We start from the raw sequence: 25261 nt of genomic DNA, 5'->3' as shown, positions 1-25261 counted from the left end.
TTACTAGACACTTGTTCTATTACAAAGACATGTTCCGGTATTCGTGTGCAGTGTTTTGTAAAGTACTTTATTTCCATTAGCATTATAAATTTTTGTTCCTCAGCAAATCAGCAAGAGACTAATGGCACAAATCAATATCATACTCTTCATAGCAACTAATATTAGGTCATTTATTATAGCAAAGGCCACTAGAAACTCGGCTAAAGGTATATCAGGCATTTCCATTTGAACACCATTTTTTAACAATGTGTCACAGGTTGAGTGAGTTTTTCTTTTATAAGGTAGTCTTCATAGGCTTAAGTGCCTCCAACTTCTTAGAGCAGGTAGAAATGTAAGAACACCTCAAAAAAAGTCAGCCATGCCTCCTAGGGGTCTTACCACCAACGACAACTCTCTAGAGGTGACCAATTTCTGTGCTGAAGGGAGCGAGACAGAGAGGCTTGTGAATAAGAGAAGTAAGGAGGGCACAAGAAAATAACTAACACTATTTCAAATCTTTTGGGCTCCAGAAGCTTTTCCACAGGGGCCAATGGAATGAGCGAAAGAAGCATTCAAGGAGTCCCACACTTAAAGGAACCCCCAATCCCTCACCGGGACGCAAGGAAGAAATTACGGAATTTCCTCCTGCCCTACTCCTGCTTTGTTCCAGAGGGAGGAGACCGTCACGGGGGACTCCTAGGGATGACCAGAAACCAGGTGACACAGGACTTCCCTGCCAGCGTGAAGTTCCCTCATCCTGTGGAGTTTCTAAGCTACAGCATTTCCTGATGGCAGAGTTCTGTTTACTTAGAGGTAAAGTCTAAATAACCAATCGATCCGGCAATGCTTTCAGTTTTAAATTTGCCATTTTACTTCTCTCATTTCCAAGACTTGTAAAAAGGATTTAAGGACAATTACAAGAATATTACATATCACCTCAAAGAACTCAAGTCACATGGAACTAAAGGATTTTCCTTTAAATAGTTGTGACTGATTAAAATGAAATTGTGTTACTCTATTAGGTTAGTAGCCAAATATAGATAAGTACAACAGTTTAATGCTGCTAAATACATGATCAGTCTAGAGTGCTTAAACTTAAGCCCCACAGTTTGACACTCTAGAAGAAAAAAGAGAAACAAATCCCTTTGGTCCTGACTTAACACTGCAAACAGATACAACACAGATACAGTGCGCTTTGCATAATACAGTCTTGAGATGTTCCCTTCTGCCTCTCAATATCAGAATTTCCACAGAACATCAAGTACTTTTTCTATAGATCACGGTGCCATAATTCAATACTTTCCCTTTCTAATCCTGATGCACACTCCCTTCCAGCTGGCTCTGTGAACACAACGAGGTAACAACCACAGATATTTCTGGGGAAACCTCGCCCTTTCCTTTCAGCTGATTGACAAAGTAGGCACTAAGTACAAAAGGGCTGCTTTAGAATTTTCAGTTCTTCATGAGCAACCAAATGGTTTTCCCTTTTGTTCCCCAATGTTAATTAGAATATTTTTTCTGAAGAAGAGAGATACACACCCAGAATGCAACAAAAGACCTGAGAAAGTAGTCAAGGAAGCAGAACGTGAAAAGCCAACAGAGACACCACAAAGTGTTTACACTAAAGTTTAGGGATTTTTGTCCCCCCCCCCCCCCCCCCGGCCCGCCCCAATCAGAGAGCTCTTACTCTTAGCCAATTTACTTGTATTTTATATTTAACTCAAATAAGTTTGGCTGCCTGGCTTCCACACTCCTGGGACACTGAAAACAGTAAACTAGCCATCAGGGCAGAGAAGCTCTTAGGGGTGAGAAAAAACAGCCCACCAGCAAAAATTGGAAATAATTCCCAGATAATAAAAAAAGGAAGAAGGAAAGTTATTTTTAAAAATATGAAACGTGAGAGGCAATTCAGTCTGGGTCCCTTAGGTTAAGATAAACAGGTCCACTCTCTTCGATAAGCAAATGGCGGTAATTTTACAGCACGGGCCAAAACAATAACTCTGGTCTTTGAGAAGAGGTTTAAAAAGCCAGAGACACGTTGAAATATTTCAACAAAAAGGTTAACATTGTTTAAAAAATCCAAGCATTCAGTGACTTTTAAACCCTCAGTTATCTAGAAAATCATTTCTTAGAAGGCTGTTAGAGAATTCCAAAAAACTGAGGCATACATAAAAAATAAAGGAAGGAATGTTGTGTAGTTTAAGGCCTCTGGGAGTGGCGGAGAGAGACTCATTTAAATCATATTTAGCGAATCCCGTCCTATCCCTTCCCCCTCCTTTCCCCAGCAAACCTTGAAAATACCTGCCTACCAAAGAATACATTAATATTTAAATCTTTACTGACTGCAGATGCTTCCCCACAACCTCTACAATATACACTTCCGCCATCTTACCTTCTTGTGTATTGTTGGTCCATCCACATATGTGCTCAGAATGACCACTACCTTATAATCATCAGAAAAGTGACTTCAATTCCAGGTTAAAATAGGTACTACAATGTGGCTTGTTGAAAGTCAAACCCAAATCGTTTACCACGAGTGTCTTTCACTGAACAAAGAAATCCTATTCTGTTTCCAAGGGGGATAAAAAAGACGAGCCTAACCCTGGTAACCTTAACACAAAAGGAAGCTAAAAAGACAGGGACTCGATAAGAACAAAGGATTGTTCTTTCTGATGACATCAATACGTATTAAACACGATGTGTTACACATCCTTCTATCAATACCTGAGATGATAAATTTGCAAATTAATACTACATTGGTCATAACTGCATAAAATTACAATAGCACCCTCTTTAGAAGAGATTTTGATTTATATAACGGTAGTAACTTTTATGTGTTTAATGTTTCTGAAATTAAAGGAGGAGATGAGCCACGGTGCGCAAGCAGAATACAACGTACGAGAAATAATTACGCTTGTGACCTCATGCCCTATAAGGTCACTCTGCATCATAGGCCAAAGGAAATCAGGAACCATCAGCATTTACCTCCGAGTGGTCACTGCCTGGAATGAAGGGCAAGCGTGGGTATATTTCATAAACCAGCAGGAGCTTGACCTCATAAAAAAGTCAATTATCAAAATGCTACATGTAGAATGTCACAAAAAGAAATATATAAAAGTGGGTTCCGCAAAATATCTTCCCTTCAAAATAAATCTGAGACAACTTAAACAGTTCATTTTCATCTGAATCGTAACACGTGTCACAAGGTAACATTAATCCTTTGTTAGTAAAAAGAATCCGCAGAATTTATAAAAAGTATTTTGTAACATAAAACATTATAAATACATGCTAAAGAGTGACAACTCAAAATATTTACAATATGTACGTAAGTCACTGTCACAAGAATGTATGCAATATTTATAATTCCAGTCCTGTTACCAGTACAGTAAGAATCACAATACACTTACCCACAGATTTTCTATCAAAAATTAGGCATCAAAAGTTTACATACTGCCTGCATTTGTAAGGGATAAAATGTTTCCTAACACGTTCTGGGACAGGGCTCCATCACCTGAAGCAAAATTCTCACATCACTCAATTAGGACTTGGTTTTTATGAACATTTGTGAACTGGCTTTTCAGTTAAGGCAGACGATTGCTCCTTTTTCCTCCCTAGTGATTTCTGGTCTACGGCCAGAATCGCTGAGCAATATAAATTCACGTGAATTCCGAGGCAGTGACAATAACGAGAACAAAACTCCAGAAACCAGCAGAGCAGAGGAAAGGGGACAGCCGGCCAACATTCACTAGGTGTGTAATATACTGTGCCGGATGCTGTACAGAAAGTTCCTCCTTGAACGCTCTCAACAGCCCTAAGAAAAGCAACTGGCTTCTGGCCCACTGCTTTCCTGAGGTTCTCAGAAAACCCACACGGGGCTTTTATTGCATAATGTACCTAAATAACATTCCAGAAGACCCAAGTCAATATGACCAGTTGGCTTGTCATCTTAGTCCCAGCTCAGTGACTTACTGGCTGTGAAGTGAGAGAAAGGTACTTCCCACTTTAAACCTCAGGCTCCAGATCTCTAAGGCGAAGGACGATCACAGTCCATCAGCCTGGTATGACATTCTGCTCTTCAAGCAAAAGCATTTTCAGAGTCTCAGACAAATATCTAACAAAGGGACTCTTAGATCAAGCTCAGTCATAAGTCAGGAGCTGCCAATACCGCATTGGGAATTATTGCACATTTTTAAATGCTTAGGATGATTAAATTATAAGAAAATATCTGATGAATGATGTATTTTACCAGATACAGCGCTTAATATTTTACCTACTTTAGTAAGAAGACTCCTGTGCTAAAAATAGGTTTTAGGTTTCTAAAAGAACATTTTATGCTATTAGCTCGCCACGAGAATCATCTCCTCAAACATTAATGACCATGGTAGACGCGATTTCACTACAAGCATGTTATGGCAGGTGTGGGCTGTCCACCAGCTGGCTCCATAACCTTTTGATCCCTCTGGACAGCAAATCTGTTCAGCAGCCCTATGTGGTCATTTCTCATTTGTTGTACGCTTTCTTCTCCTTTCACACTTTCAGAATCCTTACTCCCTCAGCTTGACATTCTTTTATTAAAATAGAAAGCTCCCAGTAAAGCAAACTAAAACTAATTTTATACTCAGGCAATGTAAAAGTTCCAGAATAGATTAATATATGATAGCAAGAGTTGTTAGTGCAAGCTGTTTTAGTCACAGGGAGAATACATGTTTATTCTTTCACTAAAAATACAATAACATTAAGTGAAAAGATTAAAATTTTAAGTAAGCCAGCATTCCATTAATTAATAAAGTACTCCAGGATATTGTAACTAAATATGAAGGACTATAATTTACATACATGGAAAGGTTGAAATCTGACCTAAGAACAACCTAGTTTATACTTCAACGATGACGGGAACCATTACAGAGTAATTTTCTTACAGTTACGTTTCTGATACATTTTGTTGTTGCTAAATTTAATATGGCTAGAAATTACAGTCTGAAATCAGGAGTAGCTAAGGCACATATCTACTCACTCTTCTATCCCCACCGCCACTTCAAGATCTAAGGCTGCTGGTTAAGACAATAAGTTTCGTAGTCTGACAGTCACTTAGTAACTGAGGGACCTTAAGAAAGTTCTTTAATCTCTCTTGGCCTCAACTAACTCATCTGGTGGGGGAGGGGGGGGTGGGCAGTGACACTAGTCCCTAGTTTACAGGCTTACTGCAGTGGTTTAATGAAATAACACAGACCAGGCACTTAGCAAAAGCCTGACAGAGAAAGTGTTCAATTAATGGTAGGTATTGTGATTATTTTCCTTATACTGTATCCTCTCTGGACCCTCTAACAGACCTCTCACCTAGCAACATATACATTCTTATCATTGTTTCAGGGAGTAATTTGTGACTACATTACACTTTTATCTTGTAGCAAACTCATTCTCTTCTTTCCAGGAAAATAAAACAAAATGGCATTCACCACCATTGTTAATGGGACCTCTCTTACCAAACTGTCAAGAATACACTGCACGCATCTTCGGTGTTTTTCATAGACCTTTCTAGGTAGTCCGTAATCAAGCCTTAGAAATACCTTCTATTCCACTCTATCTACATTTTCGGTGTTTTTCATAGACCTTTCTAGGTAGTCTGTAATCAAGCCTTAGAAATACCTTCTATTCCACTCTATCTACATCTAGGTCTGGGTCCCATCTCCCCTCCATAGTAGCTGCCCAACTACTCATTCTGCTTCAGCCCACTCTCCCACTGCAGTCCATTCCAAATAAAGGTGTCTGGAAATGGTTTCTCAATATTTCCATAATAGCGTTCTCCTTTCAAAAGGACCTCCGATGATTTGCTAATGTTTCCTCTTCAATGTAGTCCACAGTATTTTACTCATAGTTTGTCCTTAAATTGAGGCATCTTTTATTCAATAAAGTTTATGATGAGCTGATGAGCTGTTTTCCAGAATATTATAAAACTAATAGCCACAAGTTACTGAACAAATAGCACTGTTCAGGGCTCTTCAAATACTAGAGTCACCACTGACAAACAGCTGGTAGAGTTATACCAGTTATAATAATTATAGTCCTTTTGGGATCCTGTTTTCACATCCTTCTTGTACTATCATGTATTGTCTGTCTTGACACGTATAGTGAGCATCTTATTACCAAGAATTTCGTATTGGCAAAAATCATTTAAAATGAAGCCACCTGAAACCCAGGCCAAATTTTCAAAGTAAAAAGTTTTAAAAGTTTCATTAAGAATTTAACCAAAATAAAATAAAATAAAATAAAATAAAATAAAATAAAATAAAACTGATTTTGTTTTATACTGCATTTGACCTAGCAGCATGATTACAAAGATTTTATGCTGCAAAAAATATGCAAACCCTTCAAGAACTTTTCCCAAGGTCTTTCCCAATCCGTTCAATTTTCTTCTAAAAGATCTTCACGAATTTTCTTTCTTAACATTACACTGGTCTAACTCTACCCAATCTTTATTTCTTAAGAATTCACAATTCCAACTTCAACTTGGAAAGGATCTACCTTCTACTGCACTTGCATATCATCAGATCACCACACACTGGCATCCACAAGCATAATAATGCAACAGAGACAGATGCTACTGTTTAAATAGAGTAGGATTTTTGATTGGGATTAATTTTAGAAGAGGGGCACCCGGGTGGCTCAGTCAGTTAAGCGTCCAACTCCTGATTTCAGCTCTGGTCATGATCTCACAGTTTGTGAGATGGAGCGTTGAGTCAGACTCTGCACTGACAGCGCAGAACCTGCTTGGGGTCCTCTCTTTCTCCTTCTCTCTCTCTCTCTCTCTGCCCTTCCCCTGAGTGCACTAAGTAAATAAATAAACATTAAAAAAAAAAAAAAAAGAGGTCAGTCCATTAGAGAATATTCTGATATATATTTTTTAAATCAGGGGCGCCTAGGTGGCTCAGTTGGTTGAGCGGCAGACCCGCTCAGGTCATGATCTCACAGCTCCTAGTTCGAGCCCCACGTCGGGCTCTGTGCTGACAGTTCAGAGCCTGAAGCCTGCTTCAGATTCTGTATCTGCCCCTTCCCTGTTCATGCTCGCTCTCTCTCTCTCAAAAATAAATAAACATTTTTTTAAAAAAATAAAAAATAAAAAATAAAATAAAATAAAACTCCAAACCATAGGGATTTGGAAAATGAACGCATAGAATTCAAAGATCCCTTATTGTGACTTTCAATGACTCACTTTTGTTGATAAGTAGTAGTGAGCATATCTGTGAGTTTAGTACTTTCTTCGTACCTAAGCGTCGGAAATCGATAAGCTTTGTAGAGAACTCTTACGTGATATGACATGGTCCATATACTGAGGTAAGTACGGGGCCCAGGCATCAATGGCTTCCTTCCGTCCCGCTTGCTCAATTCTTCTCAGTTCAGCTAGAAGCAGGGCCTGCGCGGCTTCTCTGACCTGAACAGGAAACAGATCCAAATGAAAAAAACAGAAAGCAGATCAGTTGGTGAGGTGTTTAAAAACTGGAAAGTTCATAACGAAATGAAGCTAGAAAATATACAAGTCACATTAATTTACGGGAGAAAAACTACAGACCAAATAGTGAATTAAGTATTTAAAGTAGAATAAATTGGATGTGAGCAAATGAAAGACATTTTAATGAATGAGCTCACTGAAAAATATTTTAACACTAATAGACAGAATATGTGAACATTTACGCAGCGTTGGGTTTAAAACTTCATTTTCCAAAGCCTTTGAAACATTCTTGCACTTTCATTTAGCATTTTCACTTTAAAATTTCCATGTCATTGATCCTGTTGAAAGTCACTGTTAGAACTGTTAAATGTATCTTCCGTTTTAGCCTGAAGAAATCTAACCTTATCTAGTGAGTTTCTTTGTATGATATATGCTAAATCGGTATTGTTTATACAAATGTATGTATAACTCCGCACGATTCATGTGTCCCTAAGACGTGCTTAAACAATTTGTTTTCAACAAATAAGCAAAGTACATTCTTGTGTACTAATATTAGTTCTATAGAAGGAAACTAGTTGTCAAAGTTACATCATCCCAGTTTTTCCTTCAATGCGGCACACAACTTTTATTTTGCAGTTTTAGTGTTCTTTTGGCAAATTACCACAAAGCACAGAGTCAAAGAAGCTAGTCAATTGTCAAGTGGTGTATCAATCAATTTATTAACTCTTCATAACTGAAAACGTAACTCAGCAGTGTCTGATAAGAGTTTAAATCAAAACTGTTTTTAATTATAACTGATTTTTGAAGTGAATTCAAAAACAATTCAATGCAAAACCATGAAGATTTTAGTATGGTGCGATTCCCCTTGGAGATGAGGGAAGGGAAACCAGATGCAGGGAATATCTACATTTTGAGAAGTTCAAAATCTTGAATGATACAAACTGCTATAGCTAGACAGGTCAAATGCCATAATAAAGGAAATCTCTATAAAACATTTCCAAGTTCCTGGTGATATTATATTCCAAGCAGTATCTAATACAGCAGAAGTCCATTAACACAAAATAACAGCTACCATTTATTGAGCTCCTACCATGTGTCAGGCTCTGTACTTACTGTTTCACTTGCATTATCTGATTTGATCCTGACAGCAATCCCATGAGGAATATATTATTATCCCCACTTTACAAACGAGCTTCAAACAGGTTAAGTAAATTGCCCAGGGTCACAAAGTTAATAATTGGCAGAACTGATATTTAAACCCAGGTCTCTTCGAATTCCAAAGACTTTTATTATAACACAGTACCTTCCACTGGACAATGGCTATTCACTCAGAATTTGATTGGTGTAATTACAACTCAGTGTGTGATTTGGGGGGAGGTATATGTGAGCATGGATGTATGTGTACAATCCATACAAAAACCAATACTTAAACAGTTCCATGAAGTATTTGAAAGCTTTTGTCAAATATTCACTGCATTAAAAAGTAAATTCGCAAGCTGTAGCATTATTGTTTTGTATACAAACTGAGAAAAAAAAAATCAGAAACCCATATTTTCTGTCACATAATAAACTGGTGAAAAGAAATTAGATAAGTATTAACCATTTCATCTCAAATTTACACATGTCTAGGGCGCCTGGGTGGCTCAATCGGTTAAGCATCCGACTTCGGCTCAGGTCATGATCTTATGGCTTGTGAGTTCGAGCCCTGCATTGGGCTCTGTGCTGACAGCTCAGAGCCTAGAGCCTGCTTCAGATTCTGTGTCTTTGTCTCTCTCTCTGCCCCTCCCCTGCTCACACTCTGTCTCTCTCTGTCTCTCAAAAATAAATAAACATTAAAAAAAAATTTACACATGTCTAATGCGTTCATGTTTTTGTTTTCTAGCCATATCACAACGACGTTACCTCCAAGCATCGATCTTGCCATCTCCGAGCCAGCATCTCTAGAAGTGGAGGCCTAAACTTGTCCAATCCCAGCAGGTCTGGCAGCATAACACAATGCATAGCAGCCAACTGACTCCATCCTGTTAAAATGTAACATAGTATAAATACTTTAAACATTTTGGCATTCCCTAAAGATTTTTCTTCAAATATACCAAAAACCAAAAAAAAAAAAAAAAAAAAAAAAAAAAAAAAGGGGGCAAATATGCTAAATTGTATTGTTAAGGATTTCCACTTTTATTAGATATTTTATACAAAGAATTATATCAAATGTAGTTCATCTCTAAATCAAGTAATTGGTACTTATAAGAACTTTCAAAGTCTTAAATAAAAATAAATTTCCTCATAAAGTACATTCAAATTCTACAAGGAAAACAAATTTCTAAACAGTCCCTCGAAGATAAAATATATTCAGGGTTGAGAAAGTGTAGAAATAAACATGTACTAGAGTAATAGACTTAAAACCACTTTCAGTTAAAAGGGCATTCACACAGATATCCAAAGATAAGTTCATGTCACTTAAGGCCTGGCCATCTGTGTATGACCACCTTATCAGTCAACAGAGATGTCTTCTCTTGTCTGTCACAGGGCCTTTAATTAATACTTATCGACCTCTTTTCTTACAAAGTGAACCAGATATTTAAACACAATCATAACTGAGTAACATAACATCAACTTTGAGGGGAAATATGAATTCAGACATTTCATAAAATAAAAACTGGATAAGCTAAAATTTACAAAATCTTAAGCATCATTAACTTTAATTTATGGGAATAAAAGTTATTTTTTCCAAAATTCTAATCCATAATATGAAACTTAAGTATATGAAGAAAACAAACACTGTCTAAGTCGCTCCAAAGTCTAAAAGCAACACTACCCAGACATTCTCAAATAGTCATTTCAACCCTGTTTTAAAGGTGTCTGAAAAATATATACACAATAAATGCTTCAGTCTTCCCAAATCACGCATGAAGCCGCTATTAATCCACAATAATTACCATAACACCTTCTGGGGATAATATTTAAAGAAAAATGACCAATAATGAATGCAAAAAGAATTGTCTATTACCATATACAAGCTGGGTTATCTGTGATCGCAGAATTTTAACAAATCAACGTTTTGAAGTAATCTAAACTGTAGTCTTCTAAAACAACAAGAACCCAGGGTGCCTGTGTGGCTCTGTCGCTTAGGCGTCCGACTTTGGCTCAGGTCATGATCTCACGGTTCGTGAGTTTGAGCCCTGCATCAGGCTCTGTGCTGACAGCTCAGAGCCTGGAGCCTGCTTCAGATTCTGTGTCTCCCTCTCCCGTCCCGTCTCCTGCTTGCGCGCTCTCTCTCTCAAAATAAATAAACATTAAAAAAATAATAAAAATTTAAAAAATGAAATAATAAGAACCCTACCATAAAATTCAAAACTATTATTGGGATTGTTAAAAAAAGAGAGAGGGGGAGAGAGGGAGAGAGGGAGAGAGGGAGAGAGGGAGAGAGGGAGAGAGGGAGAGAGAGAGAGAGAGAGAGAGGGAGGGAGAGAGGGAGAGAAAGGGGGAGAAGGAGAATGAGTGACAGATAAGCCACCTATCTAAAAATTCACCCTTTCAATAAGAAAATTCTCATCAACTGAGAATATATGATTACATAACTTAGGTGATGAGCACATACATTTTAGATTACAATTTCTTTCCAAAGAGGATATATATACATATATAGAGGATATGTACATATATATCTATACACACGCAAATATATATGGAAACATAAGTTACCACCTAATAATTTCTTTAAGTGCTTTAATGTCTCATGAAAGTATGAAGTGTATTTATGAGCTAAATTTTAATAGGATAATGATTCTCACCATGGTCCAAAGTCAACAACTTTTTTTTTGAACAAATTACTATCTTTCACAATAGCTTAACAAACATGACCCTAACTATTTTTGCTAAAACCCAGTCTTAACATACTAACCTTAGTACATGCCTATGACAGGGAAGCCAAACAAAAACTAAGTTATACTTTGGTGTTCCTGTGTTTTCTTTCCAAACGAGTGCTACTTAGAACATGAGCTCTCTATGCTTAATGGATATTGTACCATTCTTTCCAGTTGAATGGACTGGTAATGCTGCTTTTTAATAGAGTCCGAATCAATCTGGGTTATGTTTGAGATTTTGTAAATTTCCTCCTTTTTATATTATACGTCCTGGTGAAGGCTGAGCCCATGATGAAGAGAGTGGATGTAAGTCAGAGCTCACAAGTTCTGCTAGGCTTCCAGGCAGTATAAATAATCCTCATGGGAAAAAAAGGTTTGTGGATTCCATTCACATTTTCAGAGCTCCAAACATACTTGCAACTAGTCTAAGTCCACAGGGATAATATGGTAGTCTAACTACATCTTAAAAATTGAAATTATGGATTTTTGCCTCATCCAGAAACAGAAACAGTAAGGAGGATAAACAGGTGAATTCCTCACAGTCTGTAATCACTGGTGCTAATCAACATTCTGAAGACTTTTCATATGAGAATGTAGAGAGGCCCCTCACATCTCCCCCTCACCTCAGAGTAATGGTACATGCAAAATAAACTCATTAGTTCTAACACCAGAGATCACATGACAAACATCACTATGAAAACCAATCCACCTTTTAATATCTACTTCACATCAAAGATTGGCATCTCTGCCCTTCTTTAACATCATTCTAGATTACAAGAAACACAATTATGCCAGCCACGAGTAGCATTACATTTTCGTAACTGGTCCTCAGCACTGACATTAGCAAATCAAGTTATAAAACGGAAACTTTAGGATATCACATATAACAAAACAGATAAATGTATAAATTAGATAAAAAGAACATGTCATATCAGAATAAAGCACAGACTGAAAGGGAGTTGTTAGAAAGTTGAGAGAGAATACCTTCATTTACTAAGAAACAGGTATGTAAAGCAGGAGTAGAAGCAGGGTCAGAGCCAGAGTGATCAGCATCAGACCGAGCGGAAATGACAGGAGCAGGAACTTGCAGAGAAAACAGAACAAATAAAGAGGAGAGAATTGAGGTACAGCAGCTTCTGAAAAAAACCTCAGTATTAGTGAAGAATGAAAAACAAAATTAGCAAAATATAGTAAATGGAGAACTGAAAAATGATGTTTTAATCAGAAGGGCATGATCGTCAAAGATTACAGCAAGGAAATGATACATCTGGACAGTAACCACATTGTAGTTCAAATTCTATTTAATATTCAAGTTGATCAATGTATCAGCTAATATAAAAAACAGTTCTAAAACAACTAAGGCTACAATGAAAAAATGACAGACATTAAGGATTAGCAAAAATATAATCCAATTTTTAAAATGTACCACAAACTGAAAAGTTTTTGCTGGTCTTCATATTGTCGATTACATTTTTCTAATAATTTATTTCCTAACTTTACGTGTAAGTTATTTTCTTAACATCTGAAACCAACATCCACTGAGATCATTTCAATTTTCCACACTCATTTTATAAAAATACAATTTAAAACATACCAACTTGTATAGAATATGTGTTCTTTTGTGAGAAGAACCCTAACATAGCTTCATTCTTTGAAGTTTAAAAAATATTTTTTATGATACAAATGCTTTATATTATAAAAATAATTACTGAGTGTTCTAATCCTTATATAATACATGCAACAACCCGCACCCCACACCCCCAAAAAGTAATGTTACCAGGAAAATGTTTCAGCTTAAATTATCATATGAAAAGGCAAAAAGACCGTATGGCACACACATTCTACAACTGGAGGTCAATGTTAAGATTTAGAGGTCACCATTTGACACTTCCTTCCTATGGAGAAATTACCATATGTCATGCACAAGCATCTTCAAATTAATCCCTCTCCTTTCTTCTGTCATTGAACAGCAATAGGTTTGGGCTCCTGAACAGATTAAGCATTGTCCACTGAATGATATGTTTGTTTTTCATGCAGTGAAGTTCCTTTGTAGCTACAGGACAGCTGCATGAAAACAACTTTTCATAATTTCCACACAAATGCGTCATAATGTCAATCAGGCACGCGTGAGGTGGTAAACAGCACAACTAAGAGAAGCACATGAACAGTAATAAAAAGCAGGAAATCCAACTCCATAAACCCTAAGAAGCACATCTTGCACATATGAAAGTTTCATTTGGGAAATTATATATTTTTTTTATTATCACAGGCCTGTTTTTTGTTCCTTATGAAATTAAAATGACTTTATAATGTTATGTTTATGAAAAACACAGAGCTTTTAATTGCATATTTCATAAGATCTTCAAGAATTCTATTGTAATCTTATAAAGAAATCTCAAATATTTCTATGTTCCACTTAATAAATTTTTCATTTTTTAAATCATTTTTAATTACGATTTCAGTTATTATGGCCTAGAAAATATTCACTTCCTTATGCAAAAAAGTTGGCAAGCCTGGTTGGCGAAGAGAAAATTGTCAGGCTTTAGCTTTCATGCTACCAAAATTGTTGACAAAGTTCCTCTGGTGATTTTCAACAAGTGGGACTTTTTTCCTTTTTAAGAGAAATTATAGAAAAGGAGAAATTATCATCATCCTTCAAAAGGCTGTGGTAACTGTATCTGATTTTTCTCTTAAGTGAGAGGACACCAGAATTAGAACGTGAGGAAATTCAATACAAATGAATAAAACTGCAGGACAGAGTGAGCATTACCCTAGCCAGGACAAATAAGTAGTGGGACAAAAGCACATCTTCTCTAAGTCACAGCATACAGGAAAGCAGAAATGCTACTGAGGAAACTGCTAGAATAAGTAATAATAGGTCTTAATAGAATAATGTTCAATAAATGTAAGTTTATTTTTATAATATATGTAAGTTTGTTTTTAAAAATCTCTGCATCACCAAAAAATATTTCATTCAGCCTACTTCATAACTAAAACTGCAGAATCTAGAACTACTTTCATAATTAATTGAGAATACTCAAATTCTACTTGAGCTTTCAAAACTGTTCACACACAGAAAAAAAAATCAGCAACAGAAATTTAAAAAGTACTACTTCTAAAATAAAAAGCTCAAGATTTAATGACAAATAAAAATCTGAAGAGGTCATATGTAGCACTGAGTATTAAAAATTTATACCATAAAGCATAAATGAGCATTTGGTTTCTTAAAGCGGCAATGATAATGATCAACTGGCTTTCTCTTATTAAGGATTTAGTAAAACTTAAGGGCAAAGTCTCAATGCAACTTCCAGTGATGACAGAAGTGGCATAAGTTCTATTAGTTTACCTAGGAAATTTCCTTAATTTCGCAGCTAAGAGCCTCTTTGACTACTTACTATCACATGAACAGATAGGCAAAGATAAACGAACCCATGGGGTTAACACACACGTGCACACATGCGCTCTCGCTTTCCATTAGATAGCATATATACATGTACGATACCCAGGGTTTTCTGTTTTTGAATAAGCCTATTTCAGTCTTCATATGAAATCGGACTCTGAATTCCAGTGTTCCCTACTGCCATTGTGACATGAAGAATGTATCAAGGACAGAAAGTGAACTTACTTTAGGTAGCAAGTTATTGGTCTAAACCTCATTGGCCTCCTGGTACAAGAACACAAATAGCCCTTTCAATACATTTTTTAGGCGGAAAAAAGAAATCTAGAAGATAAAGATTTCTGTAAAACCAAACGCAATGCTTAAAGAAGTTTTTCCAAAGCTTAACACTAATAAAAATGAACACTATTTAATAATGAATCACTTTATCTAAAGAGCTGTGTGATAATCATGAAGCGTGGAGAGGGGTGGATAGAGGAGAAGGAGGCGTTCCACACTAAGTCTTCCATCCAAGAGAGAATCTTAGAGTAACATCTGCCCTTTTATAAACTTCCTTTATGTCTACACTTCTATGTCTCAGGGAGTTGAGCATTCTCATCATCTTTTAAATCAACATGAAGCATTAGGATAAATTGTTGATCAAGCAGTCTACAGAAAAAAGGGTTTCCTTAAAACACCATGGAGAAAGAGCACAAAAAGTCTAACGGCAATAAGGAAGTACAAAGGTCCAGGAAATAGAGAGGATAAGCACCTACCGTAAAGCAGAACGAATTAACAGCCCAAGATGCTGTTCTGACAGACATACATCAAGGCAAAATAACAAGTGCTAATAATGTTTGAAAAATAGTAACTCTACTTAACCTATAGATCACCACTGGATTATATCAGACTTGGAATAAGTTCAGACGCAATGACTTGGCCTATAACTCCAGCCAGTGTTCAAAAAATAAAACTTAAAAAAATGTTTAAAAATTCCACTTCTGTAAAAGGTCTCCTTCATTACTAATATCCAAAATACATAAATGAGCTAAGACCCAAAACAATGGGGGCTGGGGGGAAGAGTCTGAAGTTTACTGCAGTGAAAGTAAGGCTATTAAAATTTTCTATTTCATTTAATTAACAATAAGCCCCTGCTATGTGTCAGATATTGGGCTAAGCATACAAAGTCTCATAAAGATTAGCCAAAGTTACTTGGTTACTGAGAGTCTGGCAGGAAAAGCAAATAACTAATTAAAATATTATCATAAATTACACTTGTCTGAATCTCCTCCGTTACATAGAAGCTCCTTGAAGGCAGAGATTTGTTATGTCAGCCTTGTAGATTCAGCACCTAGTTACTGACATACTGACACTAGAAACATAGAGAGAAGGTATCTATAGATCCATTCATTCAAGTATTTATTGAGTACCTTCTGTGTACCAGTCACTGTTCAAAGCACTTGTGCCAAATTAGTGAACAGAAAGAACAAAAGTCTGTCCTTTGAGCTTCCAAAGACCAAAGTTACATGCCAATTTTTATTAAAAGGCATGTAAATTCAAACACAAAATTTTAAGGAGTCTTCAGGTCCATCCAATAACCTGATATATGTACTCCATATATGTTTCTTGCTATAGACCCTGGAAAAAGATGGTGAGAAATTATTGGGTAATTTACATAAATGATTCCTGAAATAATTTAACAATGACTACTTCCTACTTCAAGTTTAGACAACCTAAATTAAATACATTTCTGAAAAATAAAACAGCAGATATCGTTACATAACCTTAGAACCTTAAATTGCTTAGATTTGCTTCCACACCTACCACTGAGTAAAGACACAACTACCAGCATAGACACAGGGTCACAATCAAGATAAGCACTAGAGACACAGACCAAAGACTTATGCCATGAGATTACTGAATTGATCAAGAGAAGTACAGTACGTCAGAATGTAGAGAAGCCTAAAGCGATGGGCAGATTTAGGGCTGTATAACCATGAACAAAAAGTTAGTTTGACATCTCTGATCCCTTTCTCAAGTGAGATGTTTTATAAAGCACACAATTGAGTATCTAATAAATAAAAACTGTCTCTATCAAAAAGTACATGACTTGTCTATAAATGTTAATTATTGGCAAAGACTGAATTAACAAGCCCACTGCTAGACAAAATAAACCTCCTGTGAAGAAATTATTTTCCAATGAAATACCCTGATAATGTGTATGAGAAATTATGTTAGCTGAACTCTCCAGATCATCTTTATTCTCAGATCCAAATGTCTATGAAAGGTCCAATCCCCAGCTAAAGTCTTTACTCTGTATAGATTATTTTGCAGCTGAACAAGTATTAGCCGACATGTAAGTGACAGTTTATCGAAAAGGAGCATATTCATGTTTGCAATCCAGCTTGAAAAATGGATTGTGAGTCAATGTGCACTGCAGTGGGAGTCAGGAAAAGAAAACATAAGGAGAGGAAAAGGTTTAAAAGAAAACCAAGGTAAGAGAAGTCAGAGCAGAAAGACGAAATATAATACCCTAACTGTTGTAGTCCAAGAACTCAGAGCTTTTGTCCATTCTCTGACCACTTCTTATCCTAAACTGGTTGTTTTATGTTCATGAGTTATCTACTAGATATATAGATATAGATACAGATATAGATATAGATATAGATATAGATATATAGATATATAGATATAGATATAAATATAGATATATAGATACACACACACACACACACACACACACACTACTTAAGAGAGTATACATCAGAATAATCTTTCTAATGTCCTAAATAGAGATGTTTGGAGAAAAAAGTGCTCAACAATTTTTTTGTTAAAGAGATAATTACTCCATATTTTCAATATTCAAATAGAAAGTGGGTTTCCTGATGCCATCCTAAAATATTTTACCATAACTCTCACTACACGTTGCTAACCTTTATTTACTTTAAAAGATAAGCGTCTGTGCTATTCCAAATGGAAACTCCTAAGTCTACCTTAAATAAATGCTTTAGAAAAAGACTCAATTCTCTTCACCACTCTCAAAACGTGATGCTTTATGAGAGAAGCAACATTAAAGCTTTCCTACTGTAACATTCTCAGAACTGACCAAGTGAGTAAACTGAATACTGTAATGGTGGTGAAGTACACAATGTATCGTGACAATGTCACAAATTACGCTGGACCCCTTGTATCTGCTGCTATGGTTACAGAGGGAGAAAACTGTCATCCAAGAAGAAACATCAACTATAAAGAATGATAATGAAGATGGTAATGATGAGGACAACAAATAAAATCTCTAACAGGCACTGGTCTCAAATGAAGCTCTAAACTAATTAAATGAAGGAGAGTGTGGCCTGCCACTGATTTGTACTGTATAATCTGGATGATATTTTCAGTGGATTTAGAACAAAAATACGTGTTATTGTAGAAAAAGCACAGATCTAGAGTTAAAAGGTGCTATTGTATCCTAATCATACCTCCATAACTAACCATATTTTAAGTCAGTCTTTTAGCTTTGTGAACCCGTTTCCATTTCTCCCTGAAGTAATGGCTATAAAAATATTACAACACTATGTAACATAAAGAATATTTACCTTGGGGTGCCTGGGTGGCTCAGTTGGATAAGCATACGACCTCAGCTCAGGTCATGATCTTGCAGTTCATGGGTTCAAGCCCTGCATCAGGCTTTGTGCTGACAGCTCAGAGCCTGGAGCCTGCCTCAGATTCTGTGTTTCCCTCTCTCTCTGCCCCTCCCCTGCACATGCTCATGCCCATGCTCTGTCTCTCTCTCAAAAATAAATAAACATTAAAAAAATAAAAGAATATTTACTTTATGAAGTAATAGTATATTTAGAACATTTTGGAGGCACCTGGGTGGTTGAGTCAGTGAAGCATCCGACTCCTGATTTCAGCTCAGGTCATGATCTCATGGTTCATGGGTTCAAGCTCCACATGGGGCTCTGTACTGACAGTGCACAGTCTACTTGGGATTCTCTCCCTCCCTCTCTCTGACCCTCCCACGTGCTCACTCGCTCTCTTTCTCTCTCCTCCTCTCTCTCTCTCTCTCTCTCTCTCTCAAAATTAATAAATAAACTAAAAAAAAAAAAAAATGTTTAAAGTAAAGGGAGAGGACCTTCCACTTCTGGCCAAGATGGAGTAACATGAAATAGACTTATAATCCCATCTAAAATAACCCCCACCCAAAAAATACATAAAAAACCAATAGTTTCAAGCCACTGGACATCAAATGATGATGGACTAAAAGTGAGGAGTTGGGAGACAAACAGCTCTATGATTACCCCCATTTATTGCCTTGTTGGGAGTTTCTAGACCAACATATAGGAAAGAGGATTTAGGAAGAGCCCAACAGTTTCCCTGAGCTAAGGAGACAGAGCTGAGAGTCTCAGGAAACCAGAGCAGCCAGAATCCACAGGAAGAGAAGAGAACTTCAAAGATCAAGGTTCTTCAGAGGTCCCCATCAAATATTCAGCAGAGCACAATCAGTTCATGTGTGTGAGGAAACTACTAAAGTATATGTGTGTTGCTCCCACTAGCCAGACTGGAAAATTCAGAATTCATGGGGTACCAGATACTCAGGAAGGTCTGGCCCGAGTAATGGGAAATTAGCCTTAGACAGAACATAACTCCACACCCACCTAACAAATCATAAAAGCAAGACCAGAAAAAGATCAAACTGCTTCCAAGTAACTTAACTGCATCCAGAATATAGCTTAAAATTTTTTTATAACAATATAAAAATATTCAGTACCCAACAAGGTGAAATTCAAATATCTGCCACTTAACAATGATTACCAGGCACACAAAGAAGCAGGAAAGTACAGTCCATAATGAGGAGAGGAAAAGTCAATTAAAAACAACCCCAAACTGACAGAGATGTCAAAATTATCAAATAAGAGTATTTAAAAAGTTATTATAACTGTAATTCATATATTGAAAAAAGTTACATAGAGACAATGAGAATATAAACAAAAAGACCCAATTCAAAATTGTGAACATGAAAATCATAATATCTGAGATGAAAAATAAACTGATTGGGCTTAATAGCAGTTTGGATATTGCTAGAAAATATGAATGAACTTGAAGACATTGCAACAGAAACTACCTAATCAAAACACAGAGAGGAAAAAAATCCAAAAATAAAGCATCAATGAGCTATGAAACAATTTCAAGTGGCCTAATGTACATATAATTTGAGTCCAATAAAGAGAGAAGAGAGGAGAGAAAAGAAAGATTAGTTGGAGAAATAATGGTGAGAAATGTTTTAACTTAATAAAAACTACAAAAATAAGCTTAATAAACCGCAACCACAAGAAACATAAAACTACACCAAGAAGCCTCATAAGCAAATGGCTCAAAACCAAATAAAGAGAAAATCTTTACAACAAGTAGTAAAAAAAACTTTTTAAATGTTAGTTATATACAGAGATAGATACAAATGGCATCAGATTTCTTGTTAAAAACAATGCAAATGAGAAGACAATAAACTATCATTTCTAAAGTACTGAAAGATACAAATGGTCAACGTAGAATTCTATACCAAAAAAATATCTTCCAAAGTCAAAAGCAAATAAAGATGTTTTCAGACATAAAGCTGAAAGAACAGCAGACCTTCACTACAAGAAATGTTAAAGCAAGTACTTTAGACAGAAAAAAAAAAAAAAAAAATTATACCAGATAAAAATCCAGATCTATACAAAGGAATGAAGAGCAGCAAAAATGGTAATTACATAGGTAAATATATATGGTCTTTGTCTATTTAAATCTCCATAAAATACAACTGACTATTAAATAATAGTGATATTTAAGGTTTATAATATACAAAAATGTAAATTACAAGACAAAAATCGCACAAAGGCCAGGAAGTAAAAAATGCAAGTAAAACATTTTACAATTTTTATATTTAATGTTAAATGGTAGGGGCACCTGACTGGCTCAGTCAGTTAAGCATCCAACTTTGGCTCAGGTCATGATCTTTGATTGTTCAGAGTTTGAGCCCCGTGTCAGGCTCTATGCTGACAGCTCAGAGCCTGGAGCCTGTTTCAGATTGTCTCCCTCCTTCCCTCTCTCTCTCTCTGCCCCTCCCCGACTCACTCTCTCTCAAAAATAAACATTAAAAAAATTTTTTTAAATGTTAAATGGTAATAATACCACTTAAAGGCACACTGTGATAAGTTAAAGATCTATGTAAACTAGAAACTCTAAAATTGCCACTAAAATAACAAAAATTTAGCTTATAAGCCAGTAAAGGAGATAAAGTGATATAATAAAAAAAAAGATTCCATTAATCTGAAAAACAGCAGAAAAAGGAAAAGAAGGAACAAAGAACAAATGAGACAAGGAGAAAAAAGAGCAGAAAGATGGACTCAAACCTAACCATGTCAACAAACACATTAAATGTAAGTGGTTTAAACACTACAGTTAAAAAGCAGGCCATGTTGTCTATAAAGAAACACACTTTAAATGTAAAGATGCAAAATGGGTGAAAAGTAAAAGGATGGAAAAATATACACCATGCTAATAATAGTAACCAAAAAATGCTAAAATGGTTATATTATTATAAACAAAGTAGATTTTCAAAGCAAAAGCAAAAGATATTATCAAGGATAAAGAGATCATTTCATGAGACAAGTAAAAACAAAAAAAAAGTCAGTAAGAAATAACAATTCTAAAGGTTTATGTGCCTAATAAGAGAGATTCATAAAACATGAAGCAAAAACTAATATACAGATGCAAGGAGGAATAAAAAAAATCCACAATCACTGCTAGACTACTCAGGAAAAGAAAGAAAATTCATAAATTATAAATAACAGAAATGGGAGAGGGGATATCTTTTCAAATCCTACATATAGGATATTAAAAGAAAAATAAAAGAATATTAAACTTTTTGCCAATAACTTTGACACAAACTACCAAAGTTCACTCAAGATGAAATAATAATTAAAAAAGAAAAACATCTAAATAACCCTAATCTATTAAAACATCCAAATTTGCAGTTAAGACCCTTCCCATAGAGAAAACTCCAGGTCTACATACTTTCACTAGTGCATTATATCAAACAACTAAGAAATACTATCATTCCTACACAAACCCTTCCAGAAAACACACACACACAAAAGGATAACATGCTAACTCCACCATTATACTGTTACAAAACTGAACAAAGAACATTAACAGAAATGAAAATTGTAGACCAAAATCCTTCATAAATGTAACAAACTCTTAACAAATTTTAGCAAATTATATCCAACAATCCAGTAGAAGAATAATTCATCATGACCAAGTGTGGTCTACCCTAGGATCACAAGGTTGTTTTAAAATTCAAAAGTTCATGTACTTTGTCTTAAGAAAGTAAAGGAGAAAACTCATTTGTTAATTTCAAAAGATGCAGAAAAACCATGTGACCAAATCTAACATCATAAAAAATTTCTCAACAAACTAAGAAGAGAAGGTAACTTCCTTAACATCCTCCTCATCTAAGAAGAACCTGCAGTTAACATCATACTTAATAAAGACTGAATGCTTTAACCCATGGTTGGGAACAGGCAAAGATGTCTACTCTGACTTCTTCAATTCAACATCATGCTCTAACTCCTTATCTGTGCAATAAGGTAAGAAAAATAAAATGCACTGTCTCAAAAGAAGTAAAATTGCCTTTATTCGCAGATGACATTATTTTGGGCATATTCTCTGAAGAAAGAAGGGATAAAAATTGGTAAGTAACCACCCATGTTAGAAAGTTAAAAAAAAAAAAAAAAAGCCTATTAAATCCAAAGAATGTAGAAGAGCTGACTTCAGTGAAGTTGGAAAAAATATGCACTAGAAAGGATACACAAAGACACAGCGGATTCATTAAAATAACTAATAAGGTCCATAAGCCCCTGATGAGACTGATCGAAAAAAAGAAAGAAGATACAAATGATTAACATAAGAAATAAAAATGGTGACATCACTACAGATATTAAAGAAATTTAAAAGATAAGATATTTTCCTAGGACAGCAAATTTAAAAGAACTGGAAAAATCACTGACTATGAATTAATGAAACAGACACAAGAACAGAAAATTTGAAGTGTCCCATGACAATGAGAGAAATTAAACCCAGAATTTAAAAACTGCCCACCAAAAAAACCTCTAGATCTAAATCCAACCAATTCTGCTGCACATTTATGGAAGAGATAATGCCAATCTTATTCAAATTCTACCTGAAAATAGAAAAGGAGGAAAGATCCCTTAATCAACTTTTTGAAACTTGAGTAATGTAATACTTTATAAGGGCATCAGAAGAAAGGACAACTTTCTTCTGGGAAAAAAATTATATACATATATATATATATATATACATACATATACATATATATATGTATATATACATACATATATATATATATATATATATATACACACACACTGCAACTATATAAGACAATAATGCATCACAACAGATTAAAAGGAAAAATTATATATTCATCTCAAGATAGAAAAAGCATGATAAAACCCAACATACACTGAAGATAAACACTTAGCAAAGGAATAATGGAGAGTTAATTTCTTAGAGATTACCAGTAAGAAGCATATGGGAAATATCAGAATTATGAAAGCTTAGACATTTTCCCTTTGGGAAAACATTGGGAATAGAAAAAGTATCCCATATGACTGTCCATATAATCCAACTAATCTACAAATAAAGTATTACAAACAATAGTTGCATTTAGCATGACTGCTTGATACAAGGTCAATATACAAAAATCATCTGCATTTCTGTGCCAGAGGCACAGAAAACAAAATATTCAATACCAGTTACAAGAATATTTTTAAAATCCATATCTAGGAATAAATCTAAAGTATGTAAGACCTCTACACAGAAAACTCTAAGAGTTAACATAGCTATATCAGACCTAAAAAAAATAGGAATAGGGCTGAGTTGAATATGTTAAATATACTGAATGAATGAATCCCACAAAGATACTAATTCTCCCCAAACTCATCTACAAATTCAATAAAATGGCAGTTGAAATCATAACAGGTTTTTGTAACAATTAACAAACTAGCTTTAAACTGACAACTGAGAAATTCAAAGAAACAAGCATAGCCATAACATGATTTAAGAATAAGGTGGAAAGACTTGATCTACTGAATACCAAGTTTTATTACAAAGCTACAGTAATTAAGGCACAAGGATACACAAGCAAATCAATGGGCACAAACAGTCCCAGGAACAAATCAAATCGAAGAATATTTAATGGGGGTGCCTGGGTGCCTCAGTCAGTTAAGCGCTCAGGTCATGATCTCATGGTTTGTGAGGTTTGTGAGTTCAAACCCTGCGTTGAGCTCTGCACTGTCAGTGCCTGCCTGGGATTTTCTCTCTCTCTCCAAGAACATTTTATTTATGCCAAAGGTGGCACTGCAAAGCAGTGGGGAATGAATCGTCTCTTTAATAAATCATGCTTGACTAATATGGTATCATATGGAGGAAAAAAAAGAAACAGGACCCCTGTTTCCCTTTATACCCAGAACTGAATTCTAGGCAGATTGGAGATCTAAATAAAAAGGGGAAAACAAAAAATCTCCTAAGACAGAATGGCCTCATGATATCAGGGTAACTTCTAAACAGGACACAAAAATATTAATCATAAATGAAAAAAAAATGTTATATTACATTCCACTGAAATGGAGAGTGCTGAATTTCAAAGATAGGCATGAAAGGCAAATAAATATTTACATATAACAGAGGGCTCATATTAAGGACAGTCACAGATCAACCCTTACAAGTCATGTTTTTAAAGACAACCTAATAGATACACAAGTTGGACAGGCACTTCACAAAAGAACATATAAATATGAGCAATATACATACAAAAAAGTGTTCGACCTTAATGGAAACTGGGGAATGTAAATTAAACATACGAGAGCCTACTATACACACACCAAGATGGCTAAAGTGAAAAAGATGGAAAATATTCAGGGTTGGCCAGCATATCTCACCGGTGGTGTATGGGAGTTCTTGCCCCATATCCTAGCCAATGCAGCATTTTCCATCTTTTCCACATTAGCCATTTTGAAGGATCCGTATTAGTCACTCACTTAGGAAGACATGACAACATCTGCTAAAGCTGAAGATAAACATATGCAGAAATCCCACTTTTAGTTATAGACACAACAGAAGTACTCATAAGGTACATTAAGATCCAAATGCAAGAATGTTCATGGAATTATTTATGAAAAACAAAAACTGAAAATAATTCAAATGGTTATTGATAGGAAAATGGAGAAACTGTGGTCTATTCATTCAACAGAATACACTACTCCAATAAAAATGAACAATGAAAATGAATAAACTTTAGTCAAATGCAACATCATCGATAAATCTCACAAAAGAAGCCAAATACAAAACAATACATAACTCCACGCCTGACTGAATTTATATAAAATTCAAAACACAGACAAAATTAAATAGTGTTTAGGGATTTAAACTTAGATGGGTATAACTATAAAGGAAAGAAAAGAAGGAATTTCCCAGAAGTCAAGATAGTAGTGACCTTTGGAAGGGGGCATATGATTGGGAGGGAACATACCAGCA

The 25261-nt window shown here is 35.5% G+C and overlaps 1 protein-coding gene across 5 annotated transcripts in view; it reads right to left on the bottom strand.

Annotated features, from left to right (window-relative positions):
* The window catches only part of WDR7 (WD repeat domain 7), a 353450-nt gene that overhangs the window by 221914 nt on the left and 106275 nt on the right, over positions 1-25261 (bottom strand). For 4 of the 5 annotated variants that reach the window (XM_060613943.3, XM_060613944.3, XM_060613945.3 and 1 more), the window contains 3 exons: positions 12274-12372; positions 9329-9447; positions 7285-7408 (listed from right to left, as the gene is read on the bottom strand). In XM_060613943.3, the coding sequence (XP_060469926.1) occupies positions 7285-7408; positions 9329-9447; positions 12274-12372 (342 nt within the window). The remainder of the gene's footprint in view (positions 1-7284; positions 7409-9328; positions 9448-12273; positions 12373-25261) is intronic. The other variant, XM_060613948.3, reaches the window with a different exon arrangement.

The sequence above is a fragment of the Panthera onca genome, chromosome D3, assembly GCF_046562875.1.
Source record: "Panthera onca isolate mPanOnc1 chromosome D3, mPanOnc1 haplotype 2, whole genome shotgun sequence".
Taxonomy (NCBI): Eukaryota; Metazoa; Chordata; class Mammalia; order Carnivora; family Felidae; genus Panthera; species Panthera onca.
Note: the sequence above shows the minus strand (reverse complement) of the source record. Positions and strands in the feature narration are given on the sequence as shown.